General features: G+C 43.4%; 3 protein-coding genes across 3 annotated transcripts; all 3 read left to right on the plus strand.

The window, feature by feature from the left end:
- Positions 1-45: 45 nt before the first annotated feature.
- Positions 46-8,557, plus strand: LOC120363178 (protocadherin beta-16). The gene has a single exon (XM_039467372.2). The coding sequence runs from the start codon at positions 5,314-5,316 to the stop codon at positions 7,642-7,644; it is 2,331 nt and encodes a 776-aa protein (XP_039323306.2). The 5' UTR covers positions 46-5,313; the 3' UTR covers positions 7,645-8,557.
- Positions 8,558-8,656: 99 nt separating this feature from the next.
- On the plus strand, positions 8,657-12,527 carry PCDHB9 (protocadherin beta 9). Its single transcript, XM_039460530.2, has one exon. The coding sequence runs from the start codon at positions 10,134-10,136 to the stop codon at positions 12,525-12,527; it is 2,394 nt and encodes a 797-aa protein (XP_039316464.1). The 5' UTR covers positions 8,657-10,133.
- Positions 12,528-14,225: 1,698 nt separating this feature from the next.
- Positions 14,226-17,517, plus strand: LOC120364686 (protocadherin beta-10). Its single transcript, XM_039471406.2, has one exon. It carries the CDS (start codon positions 14,228-14,230, stop codon positions 16,775-16,777), a length of 2,550 nt encoding a protein of 849 aa, XP_039327340.1. The 5' UTR covers positions 14,226-14,227; the 3' UTR covers positions 16,778-17,517.
- The last annotated feature ends 342 nt before the right edge of the window (positions 17,518-17,859 follow it).

Here is a 17,859-nt window from a genome sequence, read left to right on the forward strand (position 1 = left end):
TTTACTTAGGAACTATAATTTTTAATTAAAATATTATATATACAGTAAAAAGCACAGATCTTAAACATTCAGTTTAATCTGGTTTTTAAGCTTTTATTTATTGATTTCTAATTTAGTCAAAATGTAGTTTACAGTGGTATACAGGGTGCTTTACATTTATTATCTTTTGAAGTTTTTCCCAAACCCTAAAAGTGTTGGTATATTATCTCCTGTTTTACATATGAAAACACGGTGGCTTAGAAAGGTTAAGTAACTTGCTTATAATTATCAAGCAATTAAAGGAAAAATCTGAAATACAATCTAAGTCTACCTAAATGTAATGCCTCAGTTTTTAGCCAATATAGTGTATTGGCATTAACTTGTAGCACTGTTTTTCTAAGAAAGTGAAATTTGTCTATGATTTCTACTTCTATTCCATGAACTAAATACCCATGTAAAAATGTAACTTCTGGTTTATAGTTTATATTTGTCTTTACACCAATGACCACACTAATGCAAACCACAAAACCCAAAGCTCTTATAGAAGCACTGACCTAAGTAAGCTGGATCAGACATCATAAGTGATTTTCATTTTGAGCAAATCAGTCTGAGTATATTCCCATACCTTATCATCTTGTCAATATGTCACATTCATTGTTGCAGAAATGAGTCTGAAGTAGTCTGAAAGACTGAATAGGGAATAGATTTACTCTACAGCTGCATTGAACTGAGCTCTTTCTTCATACTTTTTCTCCTAACTCAAATACATATTTGTGATATATATGTAATGTGTATTAAATATATACCTATATGCACATTTCTTTTGAAACATTTTAAAGTAGTTGTTATTCTAGTTTTAATTATAAATGAAATAACTAATTTCTGAAAAATATAGGCAATGTTGTGAAGGAATTCCTATCACTTAATAACTGAAAGATCTGGGGAATTTAGTAGAAAAAATTCTGATAGGCTCCAGTTGTTTTCTGTTAAAAATTAAGCATATGTCTTTGACAACTCTTCCGAAAAATTATGCTGAAAATACATGTGTGTGGGTCATAAATGACCTTATTATAAGAAAAATTACTTGCCGGGCACGGTGGCTAAAGCCTGTAATCCCAGCACTTTGGGAGGCCGAGGTGGGTGGATCACGAGGTTGAGAGATTGAGACCATCCTGGTCAACATGGTGAAACCCTGTCTCTACTAAAAATACAAAAAATTAGCTGGGCATGGTGGCATGTGCCTGTAATCCCAGCTACTCAGGAGGCTGAGGCAGGAGAATTGCTTGAACCCAGGAGGCGGAGGTTGCGGTTAGCCGAGATCGTGCCATTGCACTCCAGCCTGGGTAACAAGAGCAAAACTCCATCTCAAAAAAAATAAAATAAAAAATAAAATTAAAAAAAAGAAAAATTACTCATTATAGCTGAATAAGGCACTCTCCAGCATTGCTGTGATAATACTATTCTTATGGAATTATGATTATAAATTTCTGTTGACTCAGCTGCTGTGTGCAAGAGAATCCATACTTGTAATATGTATTCATTTTCTACTGATGCTATAAAAAATTTCCAAAAACTTTATTGCTTAAAACAATAAAAAAGCATTGTCTTCCAATTCTGTAGCTCAGAATTGAGCTATGGGTTTTGTTAAGCTAAAATCAAGGTATCAGTTTGGGTGCATTCCATTCTTGTGACTCGAGAGGAGAATGCATTTCTTTGTCTTCTCTCTTCTGACACTGCCCACGTTACTTGGTTTATGGCTCCCTTTGTCCATCATCAAAGCCAGCAACATCGCATCTTCTCTGATCATTCTTTTAATAGTCATAGCTCCCTCTGACCACAGACAGCAAGTGTTCTGTCCCATTCAGATAATACAGGAGAATCTCCTCTTTGAAAAGTTATTTTTTCTTCTTGTTTTAGAGATGGGATCTCACTCTGTCACTCACTCTGGAGTGCTGTGGTTCAATCAAAGCTCACTGCAGCCTCAACATGTTAATCACATCTGCAAAGTATCTTTTGCCATGTAAGGTAACCTATTTGCAGATTTAGAGAATTAGGGGATAGACATCTTCGGCTGGCCATTATTCTGTCTACCACACATTGGCTGCTTGGAAGAAAATTATCCAGTCTAGCAGCAATACCTGTGGCCAAAGGCACAGAAAGGTCTTCATGCCAGCAGTTTGGGCCTCATTGATTAGATGATTTAACCAAAGGCAAAGAAATTAACAAATTTCTAGAAGTTATTAACAAAAAAACACTAAATTGAGAAAGATATCCTGAATCTTCACTGCAATTCAAATTATGAAAACAGGAAACCCAAACAAAGGAATCTAAATCTAATATGGGCTTTATCTAGAATATATAAAGAACTCTTACAATTACATTATAAAAGACAAATAACCCAATTAAAATGGGCAAAAATCTAACACGAGATTTCTTCAAGGTAGATATGCAAGTGGTCAATAGACACATGAAAAAATACTCAACATCGTTAGTCATATGGGAAATACAAATCAAAATTGCAAGACACCACTCACACCCACTAGAATGGCTATAATCAAAAAGTTAGATAACAAGTATTAGGAGAATACAGAAAAATTGGAATCCTAACACACCGTGGCTGGAAATATAAGACGGTGTAGACACTTTGTAAAACAGTCTTGGCAGTTCCTCAAATAAACATAGGAATATCACATGATCCAGAAATTCCACTCTTAAGAAATGAAAACAAGACCGGGGCAGTGGTTCATACCTGTAACCCCAGCACTTTAGGAGGCCGAGGCAGGCAGATCGTCTGAGGTCAGGAGTTTGAGACTAGCCTGGCCAACACGGCAAAACCCCGTCTCTACTAAAAATAGAAAAATATTAGCTGAACATGGTGTTGGGCACCTGTAATCCCAGCTACTTGGGAGACTGAAGCACAAGAATTGCTTGAACTGAAGAGGCAGAGGTTGCAGTGAGCCGGGATTGTGCCACTGCACTGCAGCCTGGATGACACAGCCAGACTCTGTCTCAAAAAACAAAAAAAAAAAGGAAAAGAAAGAAATGAAAACATTCACCCACATAGACAGTTGTACGTGAATGTCCATAGCAGCATTATTCATAATAGCCAAAAAAGTGAAAACAATCCAAGTGTGTATCAGTAGGTGAATTGATAATAGAAATGTGATATTCTATATGATGAAATATTATTTGGTCAAAAATAGAAATTAAATATTGATACATGATACAACTTGGATGAACCTCGAAAGCATTATGCTAAGAGAATTAAGCCAGCCACAAAAGTCCACATGTTATATTATTCCATAATATGGAAGTCCAGAATAGGAAACTCTATGGAGACAAGGAGTAGATTAATGGTTGCTTAAGGCTCAGCATAGAGGGATGAGGGAATTGTTGGGGGATAAGGAGTAATAGTTAAAGGATACAGAGTTATTTTGAGGTAATCAAAATGTTCTAAATTGTGATGATGGATTCACAACTCATATATCATAAGCCATTGAATGCACAATTCTATATATCATAAGCCATTGAATCAAATATTTTACTTATTTATTTTTGAGACGGCGTCTCCCTTCAGTCAGGCTGAAGTGCATTGGTGCAATCTCCGCTCACTGCAACCTCCACCTCCTGGGTTCAAGCAATTCTTCTGCCTCAGCCTCCTGAGATATTTTTTGTATTTTTCTTCTTCTTCTTTTTTTATTGTACTTGGGCTCTGGGGTGCATGTGCACATCCTGCATCCTGAAGGATTGTTGCACAGGTACATATGTGCCATGGTGGTTTGCTGTATCCATCCCCCCAATACATAAGGCATTTCTCCCCGTGTTATCCCTCCCCAAACTCTGAGTCTCCCCACTGTTCCTCCTCTTCCCTCCCCTCCACCCCACCACCTACCCCAGTAGTGTGGTTCCCTTCCCTGTGCCCGTGTTCTCATTGTTCATCACCCGCCTATGAGTGAAAACATGCAGTGTTTGGTTTTCTGTTCTTGTGTCTGTTTGCTGAGAATGATGGTTTCCAGATCATCCATGTGTCTACAAAGGACACGAACTCATCGTTTTTTATTGCTGCATAGTATTCCATGGTGTATATGATTTTTTTATGTTTTTAGTAGAGATGCGGCTTCACTATGTTGGCAGCCTGGCCTCAAACTCCTGACTTGGTGATCGCCAACCTCAGCCTCCTGAAGTGCTGGAATTACAGGCTTGAGTCACTGCACCTGGCCTGAATCATGTATTTCAAATGGGTAGACTGCATTTTTAAAAATTTTCCTGGGTACATAGTAGGTGCATATATTTAAGAGTGGATTGTATTGTATGATTTTAATTATATCTCAGTATATCTGATTTCTAGATATTTCAAATGGGTAGACTGTATTTTTAAAAATTTTTCCTGGGTACATACTAGGTGCATATAGTTAAGAGTAGATTGTATTGTATGATTTTAATTACATCTCTATATATCTGGTTTCTAACTAGAATAAAACCAAAATTATTCTTGTCATGATAAAAAAAACAATCCAAAAAGTGTGGCAGGCCCAAACTCCAGATCTACCTATTTGGGAAATGACTTTCCAATAATTTGAAAGTTGTGAAAATCTCAGTTCTCAGACCTAGGTGATAATGAGGAAGTAAATTGCTCTCTAATAAAGCATTAGTTAACTATCCTCTTTAGAAGTACTACTGATTGCAGCGATAGTTTCTACCTAGAGTCTGTAACATGTAGAATGACAAATATGCGCTTGTGAAATTGTTCCCATGTCACTTCAGAAACAGTTTGTTCGTGATATTTTGGGCTAGATGATTCAAATAGGAAAGAAACATTTTGACCCTAAGTATGTATTTCTCTTCAAATTAAATGTTAATTTCAATTAAAATCTTTTATTTAATCACTAACAACGCAACAGCATTAAACAGTCAATAACATGTGACTGTTTGGTCCTTTTACTCTTCCCTTGCAACATCACAGAGGTCCATCTGTTCACATAAAAGACACATGAAAATAGGACTCAGTGTTTCAAATTGCATAGCTTATTCAGTACATTTAGAAGAATTTTGTCTCCAAAATTAAACCAGAAAATATGACTCAGTGAGAACGCATGGTGGCGCTGCAGGCTAAGATGATGGAAAATACAATTGCCCACCCAGCTCCACAATCCAGCAAACCGTTTCCCAAAGCCCGGAAGCAAAACAATAGCTGAGCCAGAGCAAATGCCAGTGTGAAACCTCTTTAAGACACCAGTGAGCTGCTTGGTTCTGACATTCTGGACTGCAAAACCGTGCTACGAGGATCCTGGGGGTACATGAAGCTTCTGTGAACCAAGTTTTCAGGAAAGAGCAATGGAGATTGGGTGGATGCACAATCGGAGACAAAGGCAAGTCCTTGTTTTCTTTGTTTTGCTGAGCTTGTCTGGGGCGGGCGCCGAGTTGGGGCCCTATTCCATAGCGGAAGAAACCGAGAGAGGCTCTTTTGTGGCAAATCTAGGAAAAGACCTGGGGTTGAGGTTGACAGAGATGTCCAGCCGCGGGACCAGGATCATTTCCCAGGGGAACAAACAGCATTTGCAGCTCAAGGTTCAAACTGGGGATTTGCTCATAAATGAGAAGCTAGATCGAGAGGAGCTATGCGGTCCCACTGAGCCTTGCATACTACATTTCCAAGTGTTAATGGAAAACCCCTTAGAAATAGTTCAGGCTGAACTGAGGGTGATAGATATAAATGACCATTCTCCCGTGTTCACTGAGAAGGAAATGGTTCTAAAAATACTAGAAAACAGTCCTCTAGGAACTGAGTTCCCTCTGTATCATGCTGTGGACATGGACGTAGGAAGCAATAATATTCAAAACTATAAAATCAGCCCGAGTTCCTATTTCCGGGTTCTAACCAGAGAACGCAATGATGGCAGAAAATATCCTGAGCTAGTGTTGGATAAAGAGCTGGATCGGGAGGAGGAGCCTCAACTAAGATTGACCCTGACAGCGCTGGATGGAGGTTCTCCACCGCGATCTGGAACCGCCCAGGTCCGCATTGAAGTGGTGGACATCAATGATAACGCCCCTGAGTTTGAGCAGCCCATTTACAAAGTGCAGATTCCAGAGAACAGCCCCCTTGGCTCCCTGGTTGCCACCGTCTCCGCCAGGGATTTAGACAGCGGAGCCAATGGGAAAATATCATACACACTCTTTCAGCCTTCGGAGGATATCAACAAGACTTTGGAGGTAAATCCTATGACGGGAGAAATTCGACTGAGAAAACAATTAGATTTTGAAACAACTATGTCTTATGAAGTGGACATCAAGGCCGCAGATGGGGGAGGTCTTTCAGGAAAGTGCACTCTTCTCCTGCAGGTGGTGGACGTGAATGACAATCCTCCACAGGTGACCATGTCTGCACTCACCAGCCCCATCCCAGAGAACTCGCCTGAGATTGTAGTTGCTGTTTTCAGCGTTTCAGATCCTGACTCCGGGAACAATGGGAAGACGATTTCCTCCATCCAGGAAGACCTTCCCTTTCTTCTAAAACCCTCAGTCAAGAACTTTTACACCTTGGTGACAGAGAGAGCACTCGACAGAGAGGCAAAAGCTGAATATAATATCACCCTGACCGTCACAGATATGGGGACTCCGAGGCTGCAAACGGAATACAACTTAACAGTGCAGATATCGGATGTCAATGACAACGCCCCCGCCTTCACACAAACCTCCTACACCCTGTTCGTCCGCGAGAACAACAGCCCCGCCCTGCACATCGGCAGCGTCAGCGCCACAGACAGAGACTCAGGCAGCAACGCCCAGGTCACCTACTCGCTGCTGCCGCCCCAGGACCCGCACCTGCCCCTCGCCTCCCTGGTCTCCATCAACGCGGACAACGGACAGCTGTTCGCCCTCCGGGCGCTGGACTACGAGGCCCTGCAGGCGTTCGAGTTCCGCATGGGCGCCACAGACCGCGGCTCCCCGGCGCTGAGCAGCGAGGCGCTGGTGCGCGTGCTGGTGCTGGACGCCAACGACAACTCGCCCTTCGTGCTGTACCCGCTGCAGAACGGCTCCGCGCCCTGCACCGAGCTGGTGCCCCGGGCGGCCGAGCCGGGCTACCTGGTGAGCAAGGTGGTGGCGGTGGACGGCGACTCGGGCCAGAACGCCTGGCTGTCGTTCCAGCTGCTCAAGGCCACGGAGCCCGGGCTGTTCGGCGTGTGGGCGCACAATGGCGAGGTGCGCACCGCCAGGCTGCTGAGCGAGCGCGACGCGGCCAAGCACAGGCTGGTGGTGCTGGTCAAGGACAATGGCGAGCCCCCGCGCTCGGCCACCGCCACGCTGCACGTGCTCCTGGTGGACGGCTTCTCCCAGCCCTACCTGCCGCTCCCGGAGGCGGCCCCGGCCCAGGCCCAGGCCGACTCGCTCACCGTCTACCTGGTGGTGGCGTTGGCCTCGGTGTCGTCGCTCTTCCTGTTCTCGGTGCTCCTGTTCGTGGCGGTGCGGCTGTGCAGGAGGAGCAGGGCGGCGTCGGTGGGTCGCTGCTCGGTGCCCGAGGGTCCCTTTCCGGGGCATCTGGTGGACGTGAGCGGCACCGGGACCCTGTCCCAGAGCTACCAGTACGAGGTGTGTCTGTCGGGAGGTTCCGGGACAAATGAGTTCAAGTTCCTGAAACCCATTATCCCCAACTTCCCCTCTTAGGGAACTGGGAACTAAATAAATTAAAATTCCACACTTCACAGTAGCTTTGGATTTAATTATTTGTAGGAACCCATTGGTTGAATAACTAAACTTTTTATTGTTGTCGCGTTGATTAAAATGTTCGTGCTCACCACCACCCAGAAGGGGTTACTTTTCTCTGATAGTTAGTTCCGATTATATCGTGAAGTTCAGTTTCCCTTTTCCTCGTATTTAACTCAAAGCCGTGTTTTCATATAATTCCAATTAACAATATAGACTTTATCTTCAAAGTTGATATCATTTAAAATTTTTGTCTTTATATGTTATTCACTTTCTATTCATTTTTTGCTCCATTATTCATGGTAGTTCTCAGTTTCCTAGTACTTCGAGCATTAAAATAGCTTGCTGCATCTATTAGGTTTACTACGTTACAGTTCTGTTTTCTAATTTTCTTTCAAAATTTGTATTCTTGTTGATTTTTGAATCTGAATTTTATAACATTTTCTTAAAATTTCTTTCCTTTTTTTGCTTTTTAGACAGGGTCTTACTCTGTCACCTAGGCTGGAGTGCAGTGGCACAATCTTGGCTCACTGCTCTCTCTGCCTCCCAGGCTCAAGCGATGTTCCCACCTCAGCCCTTGAGTAGCTTGGATCACCACACCTGGCTAATCTTTTGTAGAGATGGAAATTGTTAGGTTGCCCAGGCTGGTCTTGAACTCCTGGGGTCAAGTCATCCTCCATCCTTGGCCTCTCAAAATTCTAGGATTACAAGCATAAGCCAATGTGCCCATTCAAAGATACCTTCTTTTAAAAAGTTCTATTTTCCCTGTGTTGATATCTCCCTAAATAAAATATAATATTTCTGTTGTAAGTGATATGAGAAATCTTTAACCAGGCTTATCTAAAAATAAAGAGAAGTTATTGTAAGATGTTGAGTATGTGTAAATGTGTTTATGTTTGTAGCCAATGGCAAAAGTATTATGTAAAAATTATTTAAAAATTTATTGTTTCTAATTCTGAATTTAAAAATCAGAGGTTTCTGTTATGTTTTTAATGGCCAATAACTCAGTCTCATTAAGTTGGAAAATATAGAACTCATCAAGGAGAGGTTTATACGGTTTGGCTTTTATAGACATCACGGCATATGTCGGCGGTATACAGCCTTTCTCTGTAAAACAACCCTATGTTTAATCTGCATTTCTTGCTTATTATGAGAAAAATTGAGCTTCTTTCTAGACATAAGGCCTTTGAATAAAATTCTATGTGGGTCAGATTTTATAATTTGTTCTCACTTTCAATAGTGTCAGGATAGGTGCTTGCTTGATCTGTTTTTTCCTTCCCCTTATTTGGTTCAGAGAAAGTAGGGCCTACTAGATTTCCATCAAAACGGACCACCCCGGTTCCCCTTGTAGCCAGCTTCGCCTCTGCTAGTCCCAGATCCTTTGCCAGACTGACCACAGAGGATCCTCTCTCAGTTTCCTCCATCATGTAAATTAAGGCCTACTAGATTTCCACGAAAAGGGACCTTAAAATAGATATCAGTCAGTCCCTTCTTTAACTTTGCAAGTTATTTTAAAGCTAATATAAGAAAAAAGAAACAAATTGTAAAGTATGAGTAAATTAAACAATTTTCAAGTAGCAGAGATGGAAAGGCACTGAATATTGTTTCATTTCCTACTCCCTAGAGTTTATTTATGCATACCTTAATATGGCAAGCATTTAGTGAGTGGCTGATTTGCCAACCGAAAATGAGTAAGGCATAGTTGTTCTCAAGTAGTTCACACATTGATGAAGGGACAAACTGGCATGAAATGGGAAGCAGTAATATTTACAGAGTAAACATAGTTGTTTGCATACGTTTTAGAGAAGTGCAGTAGTGAGACAGTCTAAACGCTTGGTTCTGGACTGCAGAGCGGTGATTCTGGTTAGGCAATCTAATGAGATTTTGAAGACTTTTTTTGAAGAAAATGTGAAATAAGTTTTTTGTTGTTAATTTTTGGTGTTCCTATGCCCAATGATTCTGACAAAATAAAATATATTATTTTGGTGGTTCCAGAAGGCACCCACAATTTTCCCTTTTTTTGCATGAGTTGTGTCAGACACGAAAGGCCTAGTACAGAGCCAAATCTAACACAGAAATGAACAGGGTTATTGCTAAAAACACTTTTTCAACTGTTCAATTTTTACCTTTTCTCATGAAGCAATAAACAATTTTTATGAATATAGACGAAACACAAAAATTGGGCACAGCCATTTGAGTGTGTTGGAAGCCACAAGGTGGCGCTGCAGGCTAAAGAGATGGAGGAACAAAATCGACCAGAATGTTACCCAAGTCCTTGACAAAAAGGAAAGATCGAGACAGATGGGCTGAGAAGAAAAGCTGTAGCAGCCCCTGACTGGAAAAGGAAAAATTAAAAATCCTATATCCCTGCTACACCTAAGTTTGGATTTATGATTGCTGTGTGTGCTGGAGCACTGTGACTGCAACTGACATTAAGGAAAGCAGCTGCTATGGAGGCCAGAGGGTTCAGCTTCCCAAGACAAAGGCAAGTCCTGTTTCTTTTTGTTTTTGGGGGAGTGTCCTTGGCAGGTTCTGGGTCTGGACGTTATTCGGTGGTGGAGGAAGCAGAAAGAGGATCCTTTGTGGTCAATCTGGCAAAGGATCTGGGAATAGCAGAGGGGGAGCTGGCTGCAAGGGGAACCAGGGTGGTTTCCGATGATAACAAACAATACCTGCTCCTGGATTCACAGACTGGGAATTTGCTCACAAATGAGAAACTGGACCGAGAGAAGCTGTGTGGCTCCACAGAGCCCTGTATACTGTATTTCCAAATTTTAATGGATGAACCCTTTCAGATTTACCGGGCTGAGCTGAGAGTTAGGGACATAAATGATCACTCACCAGTGTTTCGAGACAAAGAGATAGTCTTAAAAATATCAGAAAATACAGCTGAAGGGGCAGCATTTCGACTAGAAAGAGCACAGGATCCAGATGGGGGACTTAACAGTATCCAAAACTACACGATCAGTCCCAACTCTTTTTTCCATATTAAAATTAGTGGCAGTGATGAAGGCATGATATATCCGGAGCTAGTGTTGGACAAAGCACTGGATCGGGAAGAACAGGGAGAACTCAGCTTAACCCTCACAGCGCTGGATGGTGGATCTCCACCCAGGTCTGGGACCTCTACTGTAAACATCTTGGTCTTGGACGTCAATGACAATGCCCCACAGTTTACAGAGGCGCTCTATGAGACCCAGGCTCCAGAAAACAGCCCGGTAGGGTCCCTTATTGTTAAGGTATCGGCAGAAGATGTAGACTCTGGGGTCAATGGAGAAGTAGCCTATTCGTTTTTTGATGCTTCTGAAGATATTGTGACAACCTTTCAAATCAATCCTCTTTCTGGGGAAATCCTTCTCAGAGAATTGCTTGATTATGAGCTAGTACGTTCTTACAAAATAAATATACAGGCAATGGACGGTGGAGGCCTTTCTGCAAGATGCACAGTTGTGGTAGAGGTATTAGATACCAATGACAATCCTCCTGAACTGATCGTATCATCACTTTCCAACTCTGTTGCTGAAAACTCTCCTGGGATGATACTGGCTGTTTTTAAGATCAAAGACAGAGACTCTGGAGAAAACGGAAAGATGGTTTGCTATATTCAAGATAATCTGCCTTTTTTTCTGAAACCATCTGTTGACAATTTTTACATCCTAATGACTGAAGGTGCGCTGGACAGAGAGAGCAGAGCCGAGTACAACATCACCATCACCGTCACTGACTTGGGGAACCCAAGGCTGAAAACCGAGCACAGCATAACCGTGCTGGTCTCCGACGTCAATGACAACGCCCCCGCCTTCACACAAACCTCCTACACCCTGTTCGTCCGCGAGAACAACAGCCCCGCCCTGCACATCGGCAGCGTCAGCGCCACAGACAGAGACTCGGGCAGCAACGCCCAGGTCACCTACTCGCTGCTGCCGCCCCAGGACCCGCACCTGCCCCTCGCCTCCCTGGTCTCCATCAACGCGGACAACGGACAGCTGTTCGCCCTCCGGGCGCTGGACTACGAGGCCCTGCAGGCGTTCGAGTTCCGCGTGGGCGCCACAGACCGCGGCTCCCCGGCGCTGAGCAGCGAGGCGCTGGTGCGCGTGCTGGTGCTGGACGCCAACGACAACTCGCCCTTCGTGCTGTACCCGCTGCAGAACGGCTCCGCGCCCTGCACCGAGCTGGTGCCCCGGGCGGCCGAGCCGGGCTACCTGGTGAGCAAGGTGGTGGCGGTGGACGGCGACTCGGGCCAGAACGCCTGGCTGTCGTTCCAGCTGCTCAAGGCCACGGAGCCCGGGCTGTTCGGCGTGTGGGCGCACAATGGCGAGGTGCGCACCGCCAGGCTGCTGAGCGAGCGCGACGCGGCCAAGCACAGGCTGGTGGTGCTGGTCAAGGACAATGGCGAGCCCCCGCGCTCGGCCACCGCCACGCTGCACGTGCTCCTGGTGGACGGCTTCTCCCAGCCCTACCTGCCGCTCCCGGAGGCGGCCCCGGCCCAGGCCCAGGCCGACTCGCTCACCGTCTACCTGGTGGTGGCGTTGGCCTCGGTGTCGTCGCTCTTCCTGTTCTCGGTGCTCCTGTTCGTGGCGGTGCGGCTGTGCAGGAGGAGCCGGGCGGCGTCGGTGGGTCGCTGCCCGGTGCCCGAGGGTCCCTTTCCGGGGCATCTGGTGGACGTGAGCGGCACCGGGACCCTGTCCCAGAGCTACCAGTACGAGGTGTGTCTGATGAGAGATTCAGAGACTCGCGAGTTCAAGTTCTTGAAGCCAGTTATCCCCCACCTCCAGCCCCAAAGCTGTGGGAAAGAAATAGAGGAAACTTCTACTTTCCAGAATAGTTTTGGATTTAATTATTGAAAGGGACTCATTTAATAAAGACATTTATTTCTTTAATATATTCTTCTTAGTTAACTACATTGTGTATGCCCACCACCAAAAAGAGGCTTTTTTTGTTTGATTCATCTTCAACTTTGCATATTATGCTTAACTTTACAAGTTAACTTTTTTTAAATTTTGTATCCTGTCTATGCATTTCTTGCTGGAATCCCATGAGTGAAATAGAATTTTTTTCAAAGTTGGCACTATTATACTTTTTTGCTAGGTGTAAATGTCTTTATTAACTTTTTATTCATTGTGTCTATATTGTTCATTAGTTCTTTTCCAAGAACTTTTTACTTGTTTAAATAATCTGCTGCATGTAATATGTGCTGTTACTAATTGCTATTCCTTCTATTTTGAAACCGGTATTCTTAATGGTTTGCCATCCTTAATGTTAATTAAAACAATTTTCTTAAACTTTACCTTTTTAAAAAAAATCTACTTTCTCAGCATTGATTGTTTCCTATTTGAAATATAATGTTTCTGTCATAAGTGATATGATAAACCTCTAATCAGCCTCAGAAGAAAAGCAGCTGTAAGGCATTGAGCATGTGTAAATGGGCTTCTGTCTGGAAACTCCCCCTTCCATCAAAAACGGAAAGGGGTAAGTTTAGTCATTCTATAGGATCGTGTGAAAATATTTAATTTGCTCCATTAAATTCTGTATAAATAAATCAGAGGTTCCTGAGATTCCTGTTAAATTTTTTTATGGCCAACAGCCCAGTGCCATTCAGTTGGAAAAACAATAGCAATCACAAAATAGAGGTTTATGTTGTGTGGCTTTTAAATTTAACAATTAGAAGAGTGTGTTGGTAGTGTCTAGCCTTTCCTCCACAACATTCCTTGATTTAATCTTTTTCCCTTGCCTATGTTAGAAAAATAGAACTTCTTTCTATATATAAGCCCTTGGAATAAGATTCTATGTAAAAAATACATTATAACTCTGTTCTTAATTTTAATAGTGTCCAGATAGGTGTTAGTGTGATCTGCTCTTTACCTCTCTTTATTTGGTGCAGAGAAATTAGAACCTGCTAAATTTTAATTAAGAGGGGACCTTAAAATAAGGATAAATCTCTTATTTAACCCTGTAAGTTACTTTGAACCTAAAACAGAAAAAAACAAAGACAAATGAAAGTAAGGAAACAAATTGCAAAGAGCAAGTGAAAGAACAAAATTTTTCAAATGGTAGCAATTGAAAGGAACTGAAAAATGTTTCATGTTCTACCCACCTGAGTTTATTTATGCATGTTCTAATGCAGCCGGTATTTACTGCATCTATGATTTATCACCCAGAGATGACTAGTTATCCTATCCTGAAGTAGCCCACATATTGAAGAAGAAACAGACTGGCATGAAATAAGAAGCAATAGAATTTACAGGGCAATCATAGTGGTATACACAAGTTTTTATGAGAGCATAGAGGAGGGACAGTTTAAATGCTTTTCCTAAAATGAATTGGAGAATCTCAACAATGTGACCATTTCTCTGTCTCAAAGTTAATACTTACAAGACAAAGGAAAATAAAAATGAAAAATTTAAATGAGGCTCTAAAGGAAAATTGAATACACACACACAAATGGGTACAACTACTGAAATCTGCTGGAGGCCACACGGTGGCGCTGCAGCCTAAAGAGACGATTTGGGGACTGACCTGAGGATGCTGTGTAAGTCACAGACCGATGAACTTAGAAGCTGTAGCTGCCCAAGATTGGGAAAAGAAATGGACAAATAAGACCCCTGTGCTACACGGCGTAAGGTGTAGGGTTTCCTACTGCTGTTCTTTTGCTGGGAGCTGTGGTCGTAACCAACCAGGAAAAACGTATTCAGAAGCTATGGCAGTCACAGTGCTGTGCTTTCCAAGACAAAGGCAAGTCCTGTTTTTTTATGTTTTTTGGGGAGTGTCTTTGGCAGGTTCTGGGTTTAGACGTTATTCGGTGGTGGAGGAAGCAGAGAGAGGATCCTTTGTGGTCAATCTGGCAAAGGATCTGGAAATAGCAGAGGGGGAGCTGGCTGCAAGGGGAACCAGGGTGGTTTCCGATGATAACAAACAATATCTGCTCCTGGATTCACAGACTGGGAATTTGCTCACAAATGAGAAACTGGACCGAGAGAAGCTGTGTGGCTCCACAGAGCCCTGTATACTGTATTTCCAAATTTTAATGGATGATCCCTTTCAGATTTACCGGGCTGAGCTGAGAGTTAGGGACATAAATGATCACTCACCAGTATTTCAGGAGAAAGAAACAGCCTTAAAAATACCAGAAAATACAGCTGAAGGGGCAGCATTTCGACTAGAAAGAGCACAGGATCCAGATGGAGGACTTAACAGTATCCAAAACTACACGATCAGTCCCAACTCTTTTTTCCATATTAAAATTAGTGGCAGTGATGAAGGCATGATATATCCGGAGCTAGTGTTGGACAAAGCACTGGATCGGGAAGAACAGGGAGAACTCAGCTTAACCCTCACAGCGCTGGATGGTGGATCTCCACCCAGGTCTGCGACCTCTACTGTAAACATCTTGGTCTTGGACGTCAATGACAATGCCCCACAGTTTACAGAGGCGCTCTATGAGACCCAGGCTCCAGAAAACAGCCCGGTAGGGTCCCTTATTGTTAAGGTATCGGCAGAAGATGTAGACTCTGGGGTCTATGGAGAAGTAGCCTATTCGTTTTTTGATGCCTCAGAAAATATTCGAACAACCTTTCAAATCAATCCTTTTTCTGGGGAAATCTTTCTCAGAGAGTTGCTTGATTATGAGTCAGTAAATTCTTACAAATTAAATATACAGGCAATAGACGGTGGTGGCCTTTCTGCAAGATGTAGGGTTTTGGTGGAAGTACTGGACATCAATGACAATCCCCCTGAACTCATCATGTCATCATTTTCCAACTATATTGCTGAGAACTCTCCTGAGACGGCACTTGCTGTTTTTAAGATTAAAGACAGAGACTCTGGGGAAAATGGAAAGATGGTTTGCTACATTCAAGAGAATCTGCCATTCCTACTAAAACCTTCCGTGGAGAATTTTTACATCCTAATGACAGAAGGGGCGCTAGACAGAGAGAGTAGAGCCGAGTACAACATCACCATCACCGTCACGGACTTGGGGACACCCAGGCTGAAAACCCAGCACAACCTAACCGTGTGGGTCTCCGACGTCAACGACAACGCCCCTGCCTTCACTCAAACCTCCTACACCCTGTTCGTCCGCGAGAACAACAGCCCCGCCCTGCACATCGGCAGCGTCAGCGCCACAGACAGAGACTCAGGCAGCAACGCCCAGGTCACCTACTCGCTGCTGCCGCCCCAGGACCCGCACCTGCCCCTCGCCTCCCTGGTCTCCATCAACGCGGACAACGGACAGCTGTTCGCCCTCCGGGCGCTGGACTACGAGGCCCTGCAGGCGTTCGAGTTCCGCGTGGGCGCCACAGACCGCGGCTCCCCGGCGCTGAGCAGCGAGGCGCTGGTGCGCGTGCTGGTGCTGGACGCCAACGACAACTCGCCCTTCGTGCTGTACCCGCTGCAGAACGGCTCCGCGCCCTGCACCGAGCTGGTGCCCCGGGCGGCCGAGCCGGGCTACCTGGTGAGCAAGGTGGTGGCGGTGGACGGCGACTCGGGCCAGAACGCCTGGCTGTCGTTCCAGCTGCTCAAGGCCACGGAGCCCGGGCTGTTCGGCGTGTGGGCGCACAATGGCGAGGTGCGCACCGCCAGGCTGCTGAGCGAGCGCGACGCGGCCAAGCACAGGCTGGTGGTGCTGGTCAAGGACAATGGCGAGCCCCCGCGCTCGGCCACCGCCACGCTGCACGTGCTCCTGGTGGACGGCTTCTCCCAGCCCTACCTGCCGCTCCCGGAGGCGGCCCCGGCCCAGGCCCAGGCCGACTCGCTCACCGTCTACCTGGTGGTGGCGTTGGCCTCGGTGTCGTCGCTCTTCCTGTTCTCGGTGCTCCTGTTCGTGGCGGTGCGGCTGTGCAGGAGGAGCAGGGCGGCGTCGGTGGGTCGCTGCTCGGTGCCCGAGGGTCCCTTTCCAGGGCATCTGGTGGACATAAGTGGCACCGGGACCCTGTCCCAGAGCTATAAATATGAGGTGTGTCTGTCGGGAGGCTCTGAGACCAGTGCGTTTAAGTTCTTGAAACCAATTATCCCGGATATTCAGGCACAGGGCCCCAGGAGGAAGGGTGAAGAAAATTCCTCCTTCCCAAATAGCTTTGGATTTAATATTCAGTAAAGTCTGTTTATAGTTTCATGTACTTTTGGTGTGTTATATAACCATATTGCCATGAGTTTACTTTTAAATCTCAAATTGAAGATACTATACTATTTCAAGCATTATTTTAGAGTAGTGTATCCCTGTGGTTTTACAATGTTTTATGATATTCTTCATTAATAACAGCTAGGTTTCATTTAATTAGTACTTGTTTCTAAATAATAGTGTTAAGATTTTAATTATTTCAAACTACCTAAGCAATTAATTACTATTATATCTCATAAAAATCGGAAGTTTTGATTTATTTCAGATCTTGCACTTCATGACCCTAATCACTTCTGTCTATATAGTGTACTTGCTCTATTTTAGAAGGCATCTCTACATTTTCAAAGTTACTCTAACATTCTGTATACTCGTATTTGAAAACCATGTCATTTATTTCTAAATCACAACGTTTAAGAAGAAATATTTCTCTACTGCTATGCTTATGACACAATGAAACAAAGCATATTGTGAGCAATATTGAACATCAGTAATATCCATAGCTATAGTTATTCTTTTATCTTTTAAGCATGCTACTTTCACTTGGCCAATGTTTTCTTCTGTTATCTTTTCTGATGTATAAAACAAACTATGCCTTATAATTGAAACAAAATTATAAACTACATGAAAATGAATACAAATAAAAACATTTTAAAATTTGTGTTTGAGATTGTTGTAGGTGTCCATTTTTTATGTTGCAAATTTAAATACCAAATTTTTAAAAATCAAGAGGACCTAAAGGTTAGAATAAAAAACAATAGTTTCATTAGTTTTCGTATTACTATATATTAAAAATATGCTATATATATTACTAACATTTCATAGTTTTTTAATTAGCTCTTCTTCCAGTCTCTTACCACAGTGTGGTTTCTTCTTGAATTTATCTCAATATTTATAAATCGTATGTTTACGATGCCATATCTTGATATGGTTTTGTACTTGAATCATTTCTGTGTGTAATAGAAAAGCATTTAGCTTTCTTATTTCCAAACTAGCAAACATATACAAACATTGCAAATTATTTTTCTTCTATTCTCCTAATATAGATGTCACAGTTTCTT

The sequence above is a fragment of the Saimiri boliviensis genome, chromosome 1, assembly GCF_048565385.1.
Source record: "Saimiri boliviensis isolate mSaiBol1 chromosome 1, mSaiBol1.pri, whole genome shotgun sequence".
NCBI classification, from domain to species: Eukaryota; Metazoa; Chordata; class Mammalia; order Primates; family Cebidae; genus Saimiri; species Saimiri boliviensis.